We start from the raw sequence: 15549 nt of genomic DNA, 5'->3' as shown, positions 1-15549 counted from the left end.
CTAAAATATACGTGATGAGATGAGAAGTGAGAGAAAACACTAAAATTGTACCAGGATAGTCTCGTTCGTTAGCATTTCTCACAGTAGCGAGACAGATTTCGAGGCAGGAAAAGTTCGGATGTTACATTTTTCCCGAGGTAATAAGAAAAATCACCGAATGAGCTAGGCTTAGCTTTCCCTTTCACACCGCTTTGTTAATTTCTCGCATTCGCGAAAAATGCTGTGTACTAGGTGTGCTTTCGCACAGGAGGAAAGCGCCTCGTAAAGTTCACCTGAGCATTTGGGAGGTCACTTCCCTTCCCCTTTTCTCCACTTCATCAGTCGAAGGTTGAAATTGATTACAAAAACCTATTTCTATATCACAATATGTGGGAGCTGGTTGGATGGGCGGCGATTTGTTGTTTTGCTGCTTACTCTATGGTTGCCTTGAATATCCGGAATACCTGATTCGAATACATATGCTTATTCAGGAGCGAGAGTACAGATGATCAGATAGTTAGTGAATTGTTCTATAACTACTGAGGTTATGCTCGCGCAGATGTGGGCCTTGAGGACATTTCATGATGTCGATGTTTCGATGAACGGTTGTTTATGCATCTCCGGTTTATTCTTTAGGTAGACATCATAAAAATGATGCGTCCGGTAGAAGGGTTGTGGCACAGATTGTTAAGTTTCCCCGTTTAAATTTGATTTTCCGTCCGGAAAACTTCCATTATTGTTAACGAGTTTCGTTGATATAAATTTTCGATGATGTTGTTAGCTTTCCATTTATGTTCTCTGCCGCATAGGTCCAAGCTCTTGGATTCTAGTCTTTGCTGTATTTGCTATGAAGTCGCATGCTGCTTGTTGTTCTCGTAGACGAAATGAGATTTTCTCAACATTGACTTGATGTTAGGTTCGTTGTGAACATGCATTCTTCTGCATATGCCAACAAAATTATTGTTACTCTCTTCAGTTAACTTAGGACAACTGATTATCAATAAAGTTTTGTTAGTCCTTGATTTTATACAATAGATGTAAATCATTCTGCGGCAATATGTTCAAACTCCAACGCTCCAAATTCCAATTCGCTTGTATGCTTATGCCTTTACATTTTTTTCTCTTTCGTTAGTTGCATTATTTTTACGATATGTTTAATTCAATATAATCTTCATCCTGTTTTTATATTCACGTATGCATTATAAATTAGAATTGTAATACATATTGTTTGCCGTATTTTCTTTCATTAAGATTTTCGTCATTTGATTTGTTAAATGATTTTTATTTGTGTACTAGCTGATAAACCCGATTTCATTCGGGTCGACGTAGTTTTAGGAAACATAAAGGGTCATTTTTACGTATACTGGTGTAGTTCAATTTTTGGTGTGTATATCCTTTTTTCTCATTTAGTTGTACCCATTGTTTTTACGTGATTTCTAGCTTCGTCTTTCAAGGTTTTCTATTTCATTTAATTCATCTTTCTCTGTTGATCTTGACACATCTTATCCAATTGGCTATACCTTGCTTTTTCAAACTGTCCTGCACTCCTTTTTTAACAAATCTACCGTTTAAACCATCTTAGCTATCAAGGAAAGGATTATATATCAAATCCTTTCTTCTCTTTTTGTTTCACAGCTACCATTTCTCTTCATAATCTTCGCTTCGTATGATCAACCCGTTCTTACCAAAAATTTTTTCCCTAATCTTTCGCATCTTTCACGTCATGAATTTAGTAAAACCTATTTTTTTTGCCTAGTGTTTTCCGCTTTAACTCTTTCGAAAATCCTTTTTTATCACTACCATTTTTCTTGGATGCGTCATATCAATTTATTTGCATAACAATGAGGAAAAGTAGCATGTGGTTCCATCCTGAGCATGTATCAAATTCTTTCTACTTTTCTATCTCTTATTAATATTTCGTCACTGATGCTGCCGGCAAACAATTTTCCATTTCTTTTAATTTCATCTGTATTGCTGTTTCTTTCAAAAGGCCATTCCATGTTCGAAAACATTACGCTCTCGTATGGGAGCTCTTTTTTAAAGATTTTGTGTAAAAAGAATCATCCTCACCTAAAATCATCCGGACCAAGCTTTAGTGCTATGACCGAATTATTTTCTTTGTGATACCGACAGGAGGTTCTTTGGAAACCTCCCTTTGTTTCGCACTGGCGTAAATAAATTTTCGTCGCACTATGAATAGGAAGAAGCATTTGTACCGTGTTTCAATCGAATTGGAAGCCATATGTATTTTTCAATAACTTTTCTGTGTTTGGTAGAGGGAAGGGGTTATCCGCTAGTAGAACTGCAATTTTAAAAGTCTTTGTATTAAGTGATAAAATTTTAGTTGATTTCGACGACATATGTACTTCACAGTGATATTTTATGATGAAAAGATATACCAAACCGCGAAACTTACACTTCATCACATATTGTATAGAGAGTTTTAAGAAATGCATACGCAATATTTAGGTTAAATCAATGTCATTTGTATTCAACGATTTTCAATTACTGTGAAAGGGAATGTATGGAAGATCCCCTACTCTTTTATCCTCTGAGGGGGCAGGAGGGTTAGGTTTTTAACAAACTGATTTATAAAAACATGTTCAGACAAATTGGTCATCGTTTGAATTTTGTATAGCCAATAACAGACCTACATATTATTTCATAATAAGGGCAGCGAATGGTATAAAAGATGCCCGCTTTTTCTTCGGGGTAACTGAAGCTTTAGTTTCTGCTCGAAAAGTTAAAAGAAACATGTTTGTCGAATTGCGGATATTTCGGTCTTCATTTGTATTTTGCCCCCCTTTTTTGTGGTTGTGTTTTTGTGTTTTTGCCCCCTTTTTTGTGGTTGTATAGAAGCCCTTCCTTTTTTCTTGATCGGGACTGCCGAAACTTTTGATTCTTTTGCAAAATATAAATAGATGCATTTGTGCTAAATTTCGACCAGATCTGTGTTTTGTATTTTTAAGTGAATAATATTTGATAGCCTAGTTTGATAGGGGGTTGTATGGGAGCCCCCATTTGTTCCCCACCGGAGTATCTGATGATTTGGATTCTTTTATAAAATTGAAAAAGATACATGCATCCCGAATTTTAGTCAAACCGGTGGTTTTTCGTATTGTTTAGTAATTATTATAGATTTGTTAGACGGGGGGAGTTTGTATGGGTGGATGAAGCTTTTTATCTCACGAGGGTGGATGAAGCTTTGAATACTTTTGCCAAATGTAAAAAGAAATATGTTTGCCAAATTTCAGAAAAATTGGACATCATTTACAGATTTAAACGAATAATATTCACTTTTGGGTGGGCGGGGGGGGGGTGTATGGGAGCCCCCTTTTGTTCTTCATTGAGGAGGCTGAAATTTTGTCAGTTTCAGTTTTAAGTAATAAACATCTACGTACCAAATTTCAGCCAAATCGGGCGTCATCTATAATTTTAAGCGGATAATATTCACTTTTTGAAGTGGAGGTTTGAATGGGAGCCCCCCTTTGTTCCCCATTGAGATGGCTCAAATTTTGCAAATATTAGTTTTTAGTAATGAAGCGTTTATGCACCAAATTTCAGCTAAATCGGGCTACGACTATAATTTTAAGCGAATAATATTCACTGTTTGGAAGGGGGGGGTTTGTATAGAAGCCCCCCTTTGTTCTTCATTGAGGAGGCTGAAATTTTCCCAATATTTGTTTAAAGTTATGAAACACTTATGTACCAAATTACAACCGAATCGGGCATCATTTGCATTTTTAAATGAATAGTCGTGAATTGAGGTTGTATGGGGGGCTTTTGGGGGGCTCTAAAAAAGTAAAAAAATCAAATACCTAAATCCGAGACCATCATACACCTATGTACACCTGTATATATATATATATATATATATATATATATATATATATATATATATATATATATATATATATATATATATATATATATATATATATATATATATATATATATATATATATATATACATATCTATATATATATATATATATATATATATATATATATATATATATATACATATCTATATATATTTATATATATATATATATATATATATATATATATATATATATATATATATATATATATATATATATATATATATATATATATATATATATATATATATATATATATATATATATATATATATATATATATATATATATATATATATATATATATATATATATATATATATATACAAACATTCATTTTTATTTATAAGATTACGCAAACCGTAGATAATTTTTGTGTTTTACCTTCCCCGATATCAGGTGTGCTTTACAAGAATATTACAGTAAGTTATGTTCACACACAGATAGCTCACAAACAATGGATAATACATGACACACGCACTAAACGTTGTTCAAACTCCTTCAAATTTCATTGTTTCTTTGCTAACGGAAGAGTGAGATAGGGAGGTGATGGCGAAATAAATGTGCTGAATCAAGTAATTGAGCGTATAACACTCAGTAGAGCCTTGAAACCCGATTGCAGTTCCTCTCGCAAACGTAAACAAAAATTGATGGTGGCCCAGAGAACGGATCGAATGAAGATGAAGAAGGATCAAGCAGTGATTTTTGAAAAGGCGCGTCGATCGCGTTGGAAAAAGAGAAAGCAATGAATATTGTTTGAACGATGGAACAAAGGTTTTCAGGAACTCTACGCCCATTAGCTTGCAACTGGTTGCATAAGACGATAAGAGCAAAGAAGCGAATAATCCTATTTTGCTATAGATGTAACTAGAGAAGGACTGCTGGATCCTGTCAATGTGGTCGATGGCAGAGTACCAGGAAATAATAGTCCAAATGATTGCAGAGTATTCGAGTTGCGATCTCACTAGCGCAACATATAATGTTTTGAGCGAAGATTGATCAGTGAAGTCTTTAGACGTTTGATCATCCCTAAAGTTGTCTGAACAATTCTCACCAGTACAACAAATAGCTCATAGAACTTTAGTCTACGGTGTAAAAAAACCCCAAGTTGTCTTACGGATTTTTGTCCGATTAAGCTGAATTCCATTTACATGATAAGTAATTAAGAGGAGTGCTAGAGCATGTGAAGGAATTTACACTAACGTTCATAGGACAGTGAAAAATCTTCAGCCAGTAGGGCAAAGATCCTTTACAAAGTCTAGCAGTCTTCATTAGAAGAGATGGATAAAAATATTTTTATGCCATAGTACAAACACAATTTGGAGGATAGATAGAGAAAATATAATTTATAAATAGAGCGAACAGCAGGGGTCTGAGTGTGCTACTTCATTTGGCATCGAAGGTAGATGAGAAAGCGATCTGAGAAACTGTTATCCAGCTTGACGCGGTATGTTTCTTGAAAGAGATATGATTTCCAGAAGTAAATAATAACCTAGTGCTAATAGAGATCTAAAGTAGTAGGTATGTTCAAGAACAGATTGTGCGGTAAACGATCAAAAGCGGCTTTGAAGGCAGTGCACACGACATTAACTCCACGCCTGGAATCAATGCTGGAACAAATGAAAGAAGTAATGGAAAGGAGATTAGATAGGATCGTTAGCGTGAGAAACAAACACAGTATAGTATCGGTTCGAATCTCGACTAAGCCTCCCTCGTACGCAGGGCTAATTGTTCAGTTATCCAGATTATCTAGTTCTAAATACGGTCAGGCCGTTCTTAAATAAATAACAATCACACGTTAACCAGTCCGATAAAAGGGTTGTGGCGTTAATTATTAACTCGCTCGTCCTATCGGTCGCGTAGCTCTTGCGCATCCTTTCCATCGTATAGAATTTATCGCCTTCACACGAAAGGGCACATGGCGTTCTGCGGAGTTTCAGTGGTCCGCGCAACTTATGTATGGGCGCCATCTACTTTTTATTGTTATATACTAACAAACGACGAGCAAGAAATTACTTCTCAGTTAAAGAATCCGTTTTTAAGCGTTTACTTTTCGTTCTAGCCTTTGTATATGAGAAATGGTATTGTACATGAAAAATAACATATTCGAAAAGGGCGTAAGAAAGAAAGGACATTGAACATTAGTACCGCACGTTTAAGAAGAACACAAGAAAAAGAAGCTTCGTAGCTCGACATGAAAGAAATCATTTTCTGAGGCTCAAAATAACAGTACCTATTACACAATTTACAAATAGCCCAAAATCGAGCGCCCAAAAATAAAGACCTGTTATTGACTATAATTTAGGTTTTTCTAATTTGAAACTGTTTTAAAATGGCATTGAACATAATTACCAATTGCTTCTGGACCAATGTGGTCATTTTGAGCAACATTTAGGAAAGTGCTTAGAAAAACCCAAATATGTGCGTTCCTAGGTATTTGACACTCGCAATTAAGTACAGCTTAGAGACCCTAAATGACCTGACAGAATGGATGGTTAAGCTTTATCTTGAATTAGTTTATTTCAAGGCAAACACATCAACTTTGTGTTCGCCAACTAAAGTTTTGAAAAGAGCACCCTTTCCTAGCCAACTGTTTTACATTTTATTTGGGGGTAGCGTATGTTAGACATTTGGGATATAGCTTTCCCATTTAGCCATCTTACTTATGGCACACGACTGCCCAGGGCGCTGACCAAAAGACTAGCTGTACAATACACTTTAATCGCTCAGACAAACACAGAGACGACAGCAACGAGTCAGTCTGTTAAGCTGTGGAAATTGACTTCTGGAGTGCTAAGGATACTTCCTTGGAAAAGAAGTGCCGAGGCTGATGAAGGCTTTTTATCTAACATTGCACATTAGCGACTGGCACGGGGCACATTTCAAAAGAGAAATTACCCTACAAACAGTATAGGAAATGCTTGATTTCCGGGTTTCGTGTACCAAATCAGGAATGAGCGGAACTGATATATGTATATGTAGTGCAAACTAAATGACAGTTGTTAATATTCTCAATCTTTTTGAAACTGCGAGTTGCTATATTAAAGCTGTCGTGATTGCCAATGTTATTTAATACGATGATTATTTTTAGTTTACTGAGTATTTAATATGGTTATCGGAAAGTTATGATGCGAATTGGCTGTTGTAGTGGATTGGTTGCCTCTTTTAGTATCTTTAAAAGATATGAAATAGCTGAGGCCCTCTGATTTTCAAAAACAGAGTGGGGTATTTTGACAATCGGTGGACACATTGTGACAAAAGTAGAAATCGCAGATTCAACAGCAGAACAGAATAATCTTTTCTACGCATTCCTTTCGGCAACGGCCATAAATTTTACTTGTTAAATACCCATGCACGTTGCATTTTGTTTCGGAAAAGAATTGATAATGATTTAGAAAAAAGTGTTTTCAATTATTGATCTCATTTCTATTGTATTACAAATATAAATATAAATATATATATATATATATATATATATATATATATATATATATATATATATATATATATATATATATATATATATATATATATATATATATATATATATATATATACATACATATTTATAAATATATATTTATTTCAATTTGTATGCCAATGCTAACATGTAATATTTGAGTGCTGAAGTAAAATAGTGAATTTGAATTTGAATATTGCTACGCTATGCGTAGCCAACATATATAATATGTGAAGGAACTTTTCTTGCAACGATGAATCAAAGAACACAACCTAAAAACATTTTTCCTATGATGGTAAAATAAACAACATAAATACCAGTTTTAAAAATATATTTACATATTATAGAAAGTTTGTTTGTCTGCAAAATTTGGTAATTTCCAACATGGTATGTATTTCGATAAACCATGATTACTTTCTCGAGAGTAACATAAAATTTAATGCATGAGAGAATTGGACAGTTGAATAGAAGTTTGTAGAAAAATAGCAATGAAAAGTAAAATAAATACGGGAAAAATAAATAGTATTTTCTAAAATACTGCATACTTTTTGCAGGAATGGTGGGAGTGGTTTCAATAAAAGAGCTGCATTACAGTAATTATCCCCTATAGTATTTTCAAAATCCTAGTAAACTCTTTTAAGCACTTATCGCTTGCATTTGAAATGATGTTTTTTTCGTGGAATTCCGGTTGGTCCATCGGTCAGTTCACATATGTGCAATCCGATACGTTTCAACGGATGACATTTTGTTTTTGGATTTCCCCAGCGTCCATTGAACTTCATCCATTTTGGCTGTGGAGTACTGTGTCCTAAAATTGAACAGCAAATGTTCGATTTAAGTCAACTATAATACAGTATTTTCCTTTAACTCTATTTAAACCTAACCTTTACCACTATTTTCGTGAATAATTTGAACATTCTTCCATGTCGACCATGGCATACCGAATCCGTTTATGTCGTACAACCTAGGGACGCGAACAAATTTATGTTTCCCTGGTGCTGTCCAGAGACCATGAGATCCTTCCGCAGCAAATAGCACTGGGTGGTTATTTGACGTTACTACTGTTTTTGGAAAAGTTGGTTGTTGCAAAATTCCCTTTCTAGTTTCTTGGCTATGATATTCAAATGTCCCGGTAAGCCTTTCGTAGGAATAGAATGCACCTGCATCGTGGGCCGAAACATACATTTCCTGTGTAAGAAGTAAAACAATTTGTAATACGGATCTTCGCTTACATGACAATGTATATAGGCCCAGAATGTTGGGATATCACTTTAAAACAAGTTATTTACATCTGGTTCTCTTCTTCCTCGAAAATAGAGACTCATATGTTCCCAGTCTCCAACATGACTACCGAATTCTTTCTTGGTTCCGAGACACAGACCAAAAATCAGGGGAATTGGCCAAGGACCGAATGGTCCCAGATCAATGGTGCACATAACTTTACCCTGTAATAAGCATATGTATGTATATTTATATATACTTAAATAATTATACTAGTTTTGAATAGCAAAGGCCAATTCTTATATATCAACCAACCTGACTATAAGGATAAAACATCCAATAGGTGACATGGAAATGTGGATATTCGATAGACTTTTCCTGAGTATAGCGTTCAGTGTCATGTCTGCGCTCGGTAATCGTTTCCCATTCGTCGTTTTCATCACTATATGAAATATTTTCCACAGAGCCATCCTTGTTCGAGTTTACAATTTGCTTACCGGAACTTCTATCACCGGAATCGTTAGTACCCTCTCTTGCTAATAAACTCCTAGTTAATTTGTCTTGTGGTATTGGAGATTTATCTGTGGTAATTGACATCTCATCTTCGCGAAGTGTGGTTTGTTCAAGGAATTCACGTTTTCTTCGAATCAGCCGAATGCTTTTTTCAACCTTGTTCGTAGTATGCCGTAAGTTTGGCTGTAGTTCAAATATGTTTTTAGGTGTGGGAGCGTAAGGATTCCGCATATACGATATACGATCTTTTACCGGATATGACAATTCTGTAAATAATGTAAAACAATTACTTATTCAACTTCAACGTTCATGTGGGATTAAAAGTTTAGTATACCATTTTCTTGTTTATTCGCATTATGTATCAAATTAGTCGATGGGTATAGGGCAGTTGTTGTTGGTAAAGAAAATTGTAAGATGTTATCTATTGCATTCGATGACGAGTGTTTGCACATACTGATCACCGCATAGATTGGCACATTTTCATTCAAAGGGTTCTGTCCATAAAGAAAGGAATCTTTCTCTGCAATTAGCTTTTCAATATCGTTGTTGGTCACGAGGTACCAATTTTTCGATTCATTTCCAATAGAAAAGTCGAAAAGCAAATCCAACGATATTGAAGAATCTTTGAAATTTCGTTTGTTACGAAAACGTCCTTGTCGTAACTGGCCCGCTGGATCATAATAGGACATCTCGCTGTCAATCCCATTCTCGTAGTTGTTGAGATCGTCAAATTCTGTAATTTCACTGCCTGGATATACTGTTACTACTTTAGCTTCTTCGGCGTGGACATGCTTAAGAAATTCTGTCACATCTCCGGGCATATATTTTTCATTGGGCGCTAACCAGACTAACGGTGCCCACTGCTTAACTAACGCTTCCACTAAAGAGAAAATGAATAAAAACATTTTGATAGATAAATAAGAGGAATTAATATATGAATATGATAAATAATATAAATATACATTTAAACACACACACGCACACACACACACACACACATTTATATATATATATATATATATATATATATATATATATATATATATATATATATATATATATTTATATATATATATATATATATATATATATATATATATATATATATATATATATACATATATATATACACATATATATATATATATATATATATATATATATATATATATATATATATATATATATATATATATATATATATATATATATATATATATATATATACGTATATATATAGATATACATATATATATATATATATATATATATATATATATATACATATATATATATATATATATATATATATATATACATATATATATATATATATATATATATATATATATATATATATATATATATATATATATATAAATAAATTTCAGCCTCTTGAATGAAGAACAAAGGGGGGCTCCCATACAACCCCCCCTCCCCCTCCCAAAAGTGAATATTATTCGCTTAAATCTGTAAATGATGTCCAACTTTTCTGAAATTTGGCAAACATATTTCTTTTTACATTCGGCAAAAGTATTCAAAGCTTCATCCACCCTCGTGAGATAAAAACCTTCATCCACCCATACAAACTCCCCCCGTCTAACAAATCTATAATAATTACTAAACAATACGAAAAACCACCGGTTTGACTAAAATTCGGAATGCATGTATCTTTTTCAATTTTATAAAAGAATCCAAATCATCAGATACTCCGGTGGGGAACAAATGGGGGCTGCCATACAACCCCCTATCAAAGAAGGCAATATTATTCACTTAAAAATACAAAACACAGATCTGGTCGAAATTTAGCACAAATGCATCTATTTATATTTTGCAAAAGAATCAAAAGTTTCGGCAGTCTCGATCAAGAAAAAAGGAAGGGCTTCTATACAACCACAAAAAGTGGGCAAAAACACAAAAACACAACCACAAAAAAGGGGGGCAAAATACAAATGAAGACCGAAATATCCGCAATTCGACAAACATGTTCCTTTTAACTTTTCGAGCAGAAACTAAAGCTTCAGTTACCCCGAAGAAAAAACGGACATCTTCTACCCCATTCGCTGCCTTTATTATGAAATAATATGTAGGTCTGTTATTGGCTATACAAAATTCAAACGATGACCAATTTGTCTGAACATGTTTTTATAAATCTGTTTGTAAAAAGCCTAACCCTCCTGCCCCCTCAGAGGATAAAAGAGTAGGGGGTCTTCCATACATTCCCTTTCACAGTAATTGAAAATCGTTGAATACAAATGACATTGATTTAACCTAAATATTGCGTATACATTTCTTAAAACTCTATACAATATGTGATGAAGTATAAGTTTCCCGGTTTGGTATATCTTTTCATCATAAAATATCACTGTGAAGTACATATGTCGTCGAAATCAACTAAAATTTTATCACTTAATACAAAGACTTTTAAAATTGCAGTTCTACTAGCGGATAACCCCTTCCCTCTACCAAACACAGAAAAGTTATTGAAAAATACATATGGCTTCCAATTCGATTGAAACACGGTACAAATGCTTCTTCCTATTCATAGTGCGACGAAAATTTATTTACGCCAGTGCGAAACAAAGGGAGGTTTCCAAAGAACCTCCTGTCGGTATCACAAAGAAAATAATTCGGTCATAGCACTAAAGCTTGGTCCGGATGATTTTAGGTGAGGATGATTCTTTTTACACAAAATCTTTAAAAAAGAGCTCCCATACGAGAGCGTAATGTTTTCGAACATGGAATGGCCTTTTGAAAGTAACAGCAATACAGATGAAATTAAAAGAAATGGAAAATTGTTTGCCGGCAGCATCAGTGACGAAATATTAATAAGAGATAGAAAAGTAGAAAGAATTTGATACATGCTCAGGATGGAACCACATGCTACTTTTCCTCATTGTTATGCAAATAAATTGATATGACGCATCCAAGAAAAATGGTAGTGATAAAAAAGGATTTTCGAAAGAGTTAAAGCGGAAAACACTAGGCAAAAAAAATAGGTTTTACTAAATTCATGACGTGAAAGATGCGAAAGATTAGGGAAAAAATTTTTGGTAAGAACGGGTTGATCATACGAAGCGAAGATTATGAAGAGAAATGGTAGCTGTGAAACAAAAAGAGAAGAAAGGATTTGATATATAATCCTTTCCTTGATAGCTAAGATGGTTTAAACGGTAGATTTGTTAAAAAAGGAGTGTAGGATTGTTTGAAAATGCAAGGTATAGCCAATTGGATAAGATGTGTCAAGATCAACAGAGAAAGATGAATTAAATGAATTAGAAAACCTTGAAAGACAAAGCTGGGGATCACGTAAAAACAATGGATACAACTAAATGAGCAAAAGGATATACACACCAAAAATTGAACTACACCAGTATACGTAAAAATGACCCTCTATGTTTCCTAAAACTACGTCGACCCGAATGAAATCGGGTTTATCAACTAGTGTTCAATACGATGAGTTTCAAAAATAATATTATAAAACATTTTTACAATATGCTGAGTATCGTTGTTATGATCGTCCTTGCCCACAACATGGACTATTCTGATGATGTCGTATCTTATTATGCTAATTATTTTATTACTAATGCGAAATGTTATATGAGCATACCTGGTGAATTATACATTTATGCAGCGTATGTGTGAATTTGTGTTAAAGGCTTTGAACAGATAATTGTATAATTTTTAAATTCTTTCTATAGAGATTTTTGTTAGTGCCACTGTTAACGCATATTTTGTTAAGGTTGTTCGGGTATTTGTTTGTATTTCATATTAGTTTTTTTTTGTGCCGGAAGTATTAGTAAAAACATCTATTTGTATTTTTCTTAAACCAATTAAAGGTGAGAAATTAGGCAGGTTAACCTGATTTAAAAGACTCGCAACTCATCGTTGAAACAACCTTGGCAAATTTAATCAAAGCTAATAATCAGCAAATATATGTGAACGTGCCAAACAGCAAAATTAATACTATAACGTTGATTTAAAAAAACTCAACAACTATCTTTCTTTAGAAAACATTGTTTTAGCGATTTGAATGCAATTATCCTGTATTTGCAATTATTCCCCAGCATTCATATCCTACCAAAATTTAGAACAAATAACTTTAAAAAACAGAGTAAACCTACATGTTTTATCTAAAAGACATGCTGATAGAACAACTACTCTGCATTTAACATGGTGGCTATGCATTTATCCGACAAGTTTCGTTCATAATCCATAAAAGTTCATAATAACTGGATGATTTCATTTCGGTCATATACAATATGCGATATATGCATTTAAATACGATACCAATTAAATACATTTCAAAATTCTGCATTCAGCATGTATTATAGGAAGTTTTGCAAACCGCTTCATCCTACTACCTCTGTGAAACACCAACATTCATAACTTCAAGATCAACATAATTTTTTGTTAGGTCCGTAGTTTCGTATGACCGAGAGCAAACAGAGCCATAGTCATGTTTCCGAAACTTTCACTTATTTCAGCAAGCGAACCAACGACTGCGTATCAGCATAACGCAGTAACTGTACCCAAAGTCAAGTTCATCGCATGGTTGGAGAAAGAAGGAAGAGAATGCATCTACGATATTACCAGCAACGAACTAAGCCGGATGAAAACGTTAACATACAATATGTATGGAATATGAAATGGGTTTAGTACCACATAGTAATTGAGTGAAAGGAACTATGTAGGTTGCTCTTGCGAAAAAAATGAGAGCATTTTTAAATGTTTTCTTACTATAAAACCTTTTTACGTACCTTTTTCTCGATCGGATAATTGAATCAGGTTTTCGTTTTCTAGCATCTGGCATGTTAATGCTGATAGTAATCCCAAAAAGATGAAACAAGTATTTGTGTGCAGTTTCACAAAGTTCATGATCCCGCTGGAGAAACCAATTGCTCAACACCGGAGTGGTATCGAATGAGGAACTACCTAATGAGCAATGCATAGGGAAAGCTACTGCCGATTTTTTTAACTCAATAACATGATGAATCTAAGGCACAATAACACATTATTTTAATATAAGTATTGTTTTTGTGAAGAAGACGTAAATTAGCGTTATGTATCTGAAAATGTTTTGAAATTAGAAAATAATTAATCTTATGGAGTAATACTGATTTAGTTCCATATAAACTATATTGTACACTTGATATTTCACGTTACGAAATATGTGTTGGCACTATTTAAATATGCGATGTAAGGCTATCTAAAGTCGATTAGGCGAAGAAGATTAACATTCAAACAAACAAAAAAGGTTTTTGAAATAAAAACGCAAACTTTCATAATTCTACCAACTATAACCATAACCATAACTAGAGTCAACATATTCCAGTTTCCACTATGCATGACACTATGATTTGCCACTATAGTTTCATTATGTACCGTTTCAAATCCCGGTTTTGAAATTTCTTGAATGCACAAAAAAAGAATCCGAGAAAGCACATTCGAAAGTAGAGAAAGAGTTTACCGGCATGGAGAGAGATTGGCTAGTCGCAAAACTTTTTCCTTGGAATTCGGCCGTGCCGAATATAACGACGAAGATTTTGTGCCCGAAGAATAATAACGAAGATTTTGTGCCTAGCAACAAAAACATCATAATACTTGGAATGGTTTCAGTTCATGTGCCAGCCACTAACAGAGGTGAACTAATAGAAATGGTTGCAAAGGTCCAGTAATGAGTGGATCACCGAACGAGGCAAAACCAAACCTGATCGATCGAAAATCACTAACGAACTTGCATGCGTACGAAATATGCGCGGAAAGCCTAACAGCTGATACTCTTGAGTAAGCTTCACTGGCTCTGCGAGACCATGAAACACAGGTCTGTACAATTTTACATCAACAGTTGCACAACCGGTTCAGTTAGTTTGAAAGAAGAACCAGTAAAAAATAATTATTATTTGAAATGTGTGTCTATATTATTGCAAATGGCAGACTATGAAAACCTGAAACATAATGATAGTAAATTTAGTACTCCGTTATTTGCAAAATAAAAGTGTCATGTAGTATCAACTTTTCCACCCGATACTGTGCATATACGAACATTTATATTTGTATTCGCTTGTGGTAGAAATGCTAACGGCCAGGTGTGGTATAGTAGTAGTAGTAGGAGAAATATTTTACAGTATACTAGTGGTTGTGTTGTAAGTTGAGCATAAGTAAGCGATCATTTCGTTTACTGCACAGTCTAAATGAGTGAATAGCAATCTTTAATGTTGAAAGGTTCAAACAATGTTTTAATGATACAATTGCATGGAAAAACATTAGGATGCACGCTTTGATACATTTTGCAATCCGAACATTGGGTTTAAAACTCTTTTTGTTTTAACAAATGTAAGACTGACTTTTCGTTTTACCACCTAGTGCATGAGAACGGTAAATAGAAGTATGCGGTTGATCTAGATAGTTTACTACACGGTACTCGTCTAGAATTGTTTTTATGTTTTCATTTTACTATTACGAAAAAGGAAAGTTTAAAAAAATATATGC

The 15549-nt window shown here is 33.9% G+C and overlaps 1 protein-coding gene across 1 annotated transcript; it reads right to left on the bottom strand.

Annotated features, from left to right (window-relative positions):
- Positions 1–7967: 7967 nt before the first annotated feature.
- On the bottom strand, positions 7968–13935 carry LOC128725008 (uncharacterized). The gene is made up of 6 exons (XM_053818729.1): positions 13818–13935; positions 9392–9937; positions 8860–9323; positions 8613–8768; positions 8208–8511; positions 7968–8131 (listed from the first exon to the last, which is right to left on the bottom strand). Exons 1-6 carry the CDS (start codon positions 13933–13935, stop codon positions 7968–7970), a joined length of 1752 nt encoding a protein of 583 aa, XP_053674704.1.
- Positions 13936–15549: the final 1614 nt, after the last annotated feature.

The sequence above is a fragment of the Anopheles nili genome, chromosome 2 (assembly GCF_943737925.1).
Source record: "Anopheles nili chromosome 2, idAnoNiliSN_F5_01, whole genome shotgun sequence".
Taxonomy (NCBI): Eukaryota; Metazoa; Arthropoda; class Insecta; order Diptera; family Culicidae; genus Anopheles; species Anopheles nili.
Note: the sequence above shows the minus strand (reverse complement) of the source record. Positions and strands in the feature narration are given on the sequence as shown.

Coding starts and splice junctions, on each gene's coding strand:
- LOC128725008 (XM_053818729.1), bottom strand. CDS start 13,935: ATGAACTTTGTGAAACTGCACACAAATACTTGTTTCATCTTTTTGGGA. Junction 8,512..8,612: donor GAGGAAGAAGAGAACCAGAT/GTAAATAACTTG, acceptor CTTCTTACACAG/GAAATGTATGTTTCGGCCCA. Junction 8,132..8,207: donor TCACGAAAATAGTGGTAAAG/GTTAGGTTTAAA, acceptor GTTCAATTTTAG/GACACAGTACTCCACAGCCA.